Source organism: Zingiber officinale, chromosome 1B, assembly GCF_018446385.1.
Source record: "Zingiber officinale cultivar Zhangliang chromosome 1B, Zo_v1.1, whole genome shotgun sequence".
NCBI classification, from domain to species: domain Eukaryota; kingdom Viridiplantae; phylum Streptophyta; class Magnoliopsida; order Zingiberales; family Zingiberaceae; genus Zingiber; species Zingiber officinale.
In genome coordinates this window covers 86467096-86471422 of record NC_055986.1, presented here as the reverse complement: position 1 = coordinate 86471422, position 4327 = coordinate 86467096, and the positions used below count along the sequence as shown (strand labels likewise).

Genomic DNA, 4327 nt, shown 5'->3' with positions numbered 1-4327 from the left:
GTCCTAAGCGGACAATTTTTGACGACGCTACCCTCGGGAGAGAAAATGACATCTACGCACTGGCTACGTGCTGTGCTAGTCGAAATTTCAGCCAGAGAACTATACAGTGATCTGGTAATACTGAACATATCTGATTATGATGTCATTTTCGGGATGGACTTCCTAAGTAAGTACGGTGCTTTCATCGAGTGTCGTAAGCGAAGAGTCTTATTTCAACCCGAGGCAGAGTCTAAGTTTGAGTTCATCGGAGAATCAAAGAAGAGAACTCAGAAATTCTTATCGGCCATGAAAGCTCAGAAAATGTTAGCCGATGGATGTGTTGGGTTTCTAGCACATGTGGTTAATACCCAGCAAGAAAGCGAGCAAAAGTTAGAGGAAGTTAGGGTTGTATGTGACTACCCAGAAGTATTTCCAGATGAGCTGCCAGGCTTAGCTCCGGATAGGAAAATTGAATTTGAGATTGAACTCATTCCTGGTACCCATCCAATCTCAAAGGCACCCTACCGCATGGCTCCGGCAGAATTGAAAGAACTTCAAGGATAGTTACAGGAGCTACTCGACAAGGGCTTCATTCATCCTAGTCACTCACCATGGGGAGCTCCGGTATTGTTCATAAAGAAGAAGGATGGGTCCATGCGAATGTGTGTGGACTACCGAGCGCTGAACAAAGTAACGATCAAGAACTGGTATCCCTTACCGAGAATTGATGATCTATTTGATCAGTTGAAGGGAGCCACCATCTTTTCCAAGATAGACTTGCGGTCCGGATATCATCAAGTGAAAGTGAAGGCAGATGATGTACCAAAGATGGCATTCCGGACGAGGTATGGACACTACGAGTTCGTAGTCATGCCTTTTGGAGTGACAAACGCTCCTGCTACATTTATGGATTTGATGAACAGAGTATTCAAAGAGTATTTGGATAAGTTTGTGATCATCTTTATAGACAATATTCTTATATACTCCAGAACTCAGGAAGAACATGCTGAACATCTGAAAACAGTATTACAGAATCTTCAGCAGAGACAGTTGTACGCGAAGTTCTCTAAGTGTGAGTTTTGGCTCAACCAAGTGTCCTTCCTAGGGCACATTATTTCCAAAGATGGGGTCATGGTAGACCCGACAAAAATAGAAGCTGTGAGTAACTAGAATAGACCCAAGAATGTCAGTGAAATCAGAAGCTTCCTTGGACTAGCGGGCTACAACAGGAAATTTGTAGAGAACTTCTCAAGGATCGCCTCTCCATTGACAGCACTTACCAGAAAGAATAGAAAATTTGAGTGGTCAGAGGATTGTGAGAATAGTTCCATTGAATTGAAAAGGAGACTGACCAGTGCTCAATCCTTACTCTTCCGGAAAACGACGAGAGTTTCAATATATACAGCGATGCTTCTAAATTGGGACTCGGAGCTGTACTGATGCAGAATGGAAAGGTCATTGCTTATGCCTCGAGACAACTCAAAGATTATGAGAAGAACTATCCCACTCATGATCTTGAGTTAGCAGCAGTAGTCTTTGCTCTCAAAGTATGGAGGTATTATTTATATGAAGCTCAGTGCAAGATTTACACAGATCACCAGAGTCTGAAGTACTTCTTCACTCAGAAAGATCTGAACATGAGACAACAGAGATGGCTTGAACTAGTCAAAGACTATGACTGTGAAATACTTTACCATCCAAGGAAGGAGAATAAAGTGGCAGATGCACTAAGTCGGAAATCTTGCGCCGCTTTATTATCCTTAGCTGCTATGTCCCAACCCCTACAGAAGGAAGTAGTAAACTTTGGGCTAGAAATTATTACTGGGCAGCTCTCACTACAACAAAAACCCTCATAGACATCGGTGGAACAACAACAGTTTTAAGCAAAAACTGATGTCTTTGAGTATTTAACACCGATTTTTCCAAAAATCGGTGTCTATGAGCGCAGATTTTTGCTCATAGACATCAGTTTTTTAGCCGATGTCTATGAGCAAAAATCTGCACTCATAGACACCGATTTTAACAGCGGTTTTTTAAAACCCGATGTCTATGAACCAAAATAAAATAATATAATTTTTCCACCAATACTTAGCCAAAATTTGCAACACTTCACTCTTCCCTCCAAACCTAAACCTATATCGCACCGCCCACCGTATACCGTCACGACGCCACCACCACTTTCCTCCTCGCCTCATCTCACTCTTCCCCTTCCTAGATCTACGAAAGATGGCATCTTTTTCGTGGATGGAGGAGGATGTGCTACGATGCTGCGGTAGCAAGCGTTTCGCCAAGGAGCTCGCCTCCGCCTCGCCGTTTTCCGACCTCCACCACGCAATCCAGTCCGCCCACGGGATCTGGTTCAATAAGGTCACACTTTTGACCTCTTCTTCTACCTCTTTCTCTTTTTCAGTGTTTCTTTTTTATTCTTCCATCCAACCTCACCACCTTTCTTCTTCCATAATTCTATCTTTATATTTGCTTTTGTTTTCTTTAATCTGAATCTCTTATTTCTGCCCCGTTGTTGTTTTGGTGCTCGATCATCTGGTAAATCTCATTTCTTTTTTCCTTTAATCCATTTATCAAAGGTATACTTTCTGATCTGAAATTTGTCTTCCATCGTATTGTTGTTTTGTTTTCGATCCTTAGGTTTTATCTCTTTTTTTCTCGATTTTAACTTATGCGGCTGCTTTGATTTGATTTGGTGAAGAAAAAGTGGAGTTTTCTACTGAGATTTGATGGGTTCTCTGTCTATGATGGAGCGAGAGCTGAATTCGTCTCGAGTTTGATGGTATTTGTTTAGTGTTTAGTCTGGCGATTGTTGAGTTGCTTTTCTTTTTGTATCTGGAAGACGAGATCGATTATTTCTCATCTAGTGGCGATGCTACTTATTTTGAGACATTTAATGATGTCTTTAACTGTGTGTTTGATGTCTGCTGTGTAGAACACCTAAGGAAATGGTGAAGGTTGTTGCTGTCTTGGGTAATAGTGAGGGTGTTAAGGGCACAATTTACTTCGTCCAGGAAGGAGATGGTGAGAAATCTCTTGAAATACTACTTGTGGAATGCTAAATTCCTTTCAGATCTAGGGTTTCAACTTCAACCATTTTGATTTTTCTGTGAATTTGTGATCCTATCTGATTTTGGGATGTAAATCTCTGTGATAGGTCCAACCACCATCACCAGATCCATCACTGGCCTCAAGTCTGGGCTTCATGGCTTCCATGTGCATGCTCTTGGAGACACCACCAATGGATGCATGTCAACTGGTAAAATTATTTACCTTTTCCTTCATGGCGATCTACTGAGTTGCAAGTTTCTGATTGAAAGGATTAAATTACTGATTATGTACTCATGCTCTTGTATACTGCAGGGCCTCATTTTAATCCTGCTGGAAAGGAACATGGTGCTCCTGAAGATGAAAACCGACATGCTGGTGATCTAGGCAATGCCACTGCTGGCGAGGATGGTAAGTTGCTTTATCATCAGCTCATGATGTTACTTTTGTTATCTATTTTTACCCATATTTACTATAACACTTTTTATCGTAACAGAAAAAAAAAATCAAACTATGGCTTGATCAACAATTTTTACTGCTTCTCAGGATACTGATTGGTTGCAAGTTCAGTGGTACTATTCCTGTTGAACTAGGCAATTTATCCCAGCTCCAGACCTTGTTAGGATGTAATTTCCACTGTCTTACTATTTTTGCTAGCTGAGGAACAAGAGTCTAATGATTCAAACCTGTGTCACAGATCATTAAATGCAAACTATTTTACTGGTAGAATACCTGCATCCCTCGGTAGGCTTGCCGACCTCGTATAGCTAGACCTGGCAAACAATCACCTCAGTTTTCCATGCATGATCAAATAAAAAACTTAAATGGTGAAGAATTAACGATGATGAAATATGTTCTTATCAGACACTTGAACAAGAATCATCTCTCAGGTCCAATTCCACTGAGCCTTTTCAGCTCTAGCATGAATGTTAAACATATGTAAGATATATCAGCTCTATTGCCACCTGAAGCTTCCTTGTAATAGGATCTCTGCATACTAACTTGTTGTTTGCATTCAGACTGCTTGATAGCAATAACCTTTCTGGGGTTATTCCAGAATCAATTGGACTTCTTCAGAAACTCGAAGTTTTGTGAGTGCTTGCTATTAATTTCCATTTCATCAAACTGTTTGTTTATATCTTTCTTGCGCTTTCTTAGACGGCTAGACCGCAATAATTTGATTGGACTAGTTCCTCAAAGTATCAGCAATCTTACAAGACTCAAAAGTGTTGTAAGTGATTTCTGGAATCAATGAGATCAAATAATTGCACAGAGCAAGAAGGATAACGTTGGC

General features: G+C 40.7%; 1 protein-coding gene across 1 annotated transcript; it reads left to right on the top strand.

Annotated features, from left to right (window-relative positions):
- Positions 1 to 2933: 2933 nt before the first annotated feature.
- On the top strand, positions 2934 to 3587 carry LOC122039723 (superoxide dismutase [Cu-Zn]-like). The gene is made up of 3 exons (XM_042599192.1): positions 2934 to 3009; positions 3143 to 3244; positions 3349 to 3587. Exons 1-3 carry the CDS (start codon positions 2934 to 2936, stop codon positions 3585 to 3587), a joined length of 417 nt encoding a protein of 138 aa, XP_042455126.1.
- Positions 3588 to 4327: the final 740 nt, after the last annotated feature.

Bases quoted from the DNA above. Each gene is read 5' to 3' on its own strand.
- LOC122039723 (XM_042599192.1), top strand. From the start codon at position 2,934: ATGGTGAAGGTTGTTGCTGTCTTGGGTAATAGTGAGGGTGTTAAGGGC. The intron at 3,010-3,142 runs GTGAGAAATCTC...TCTCTGTGATAG, and splicing joins CTTCGTCCAGGAAGGAGATG to GTCCAACCACCATCACCAGA. The intron at 3,245-3,348 runs GTAAAATTATTT...TGTATACTGCAG, and splicing joins CAATGGATGCATGTCAACTG to GGCCTCATTTTAATCCTGCT.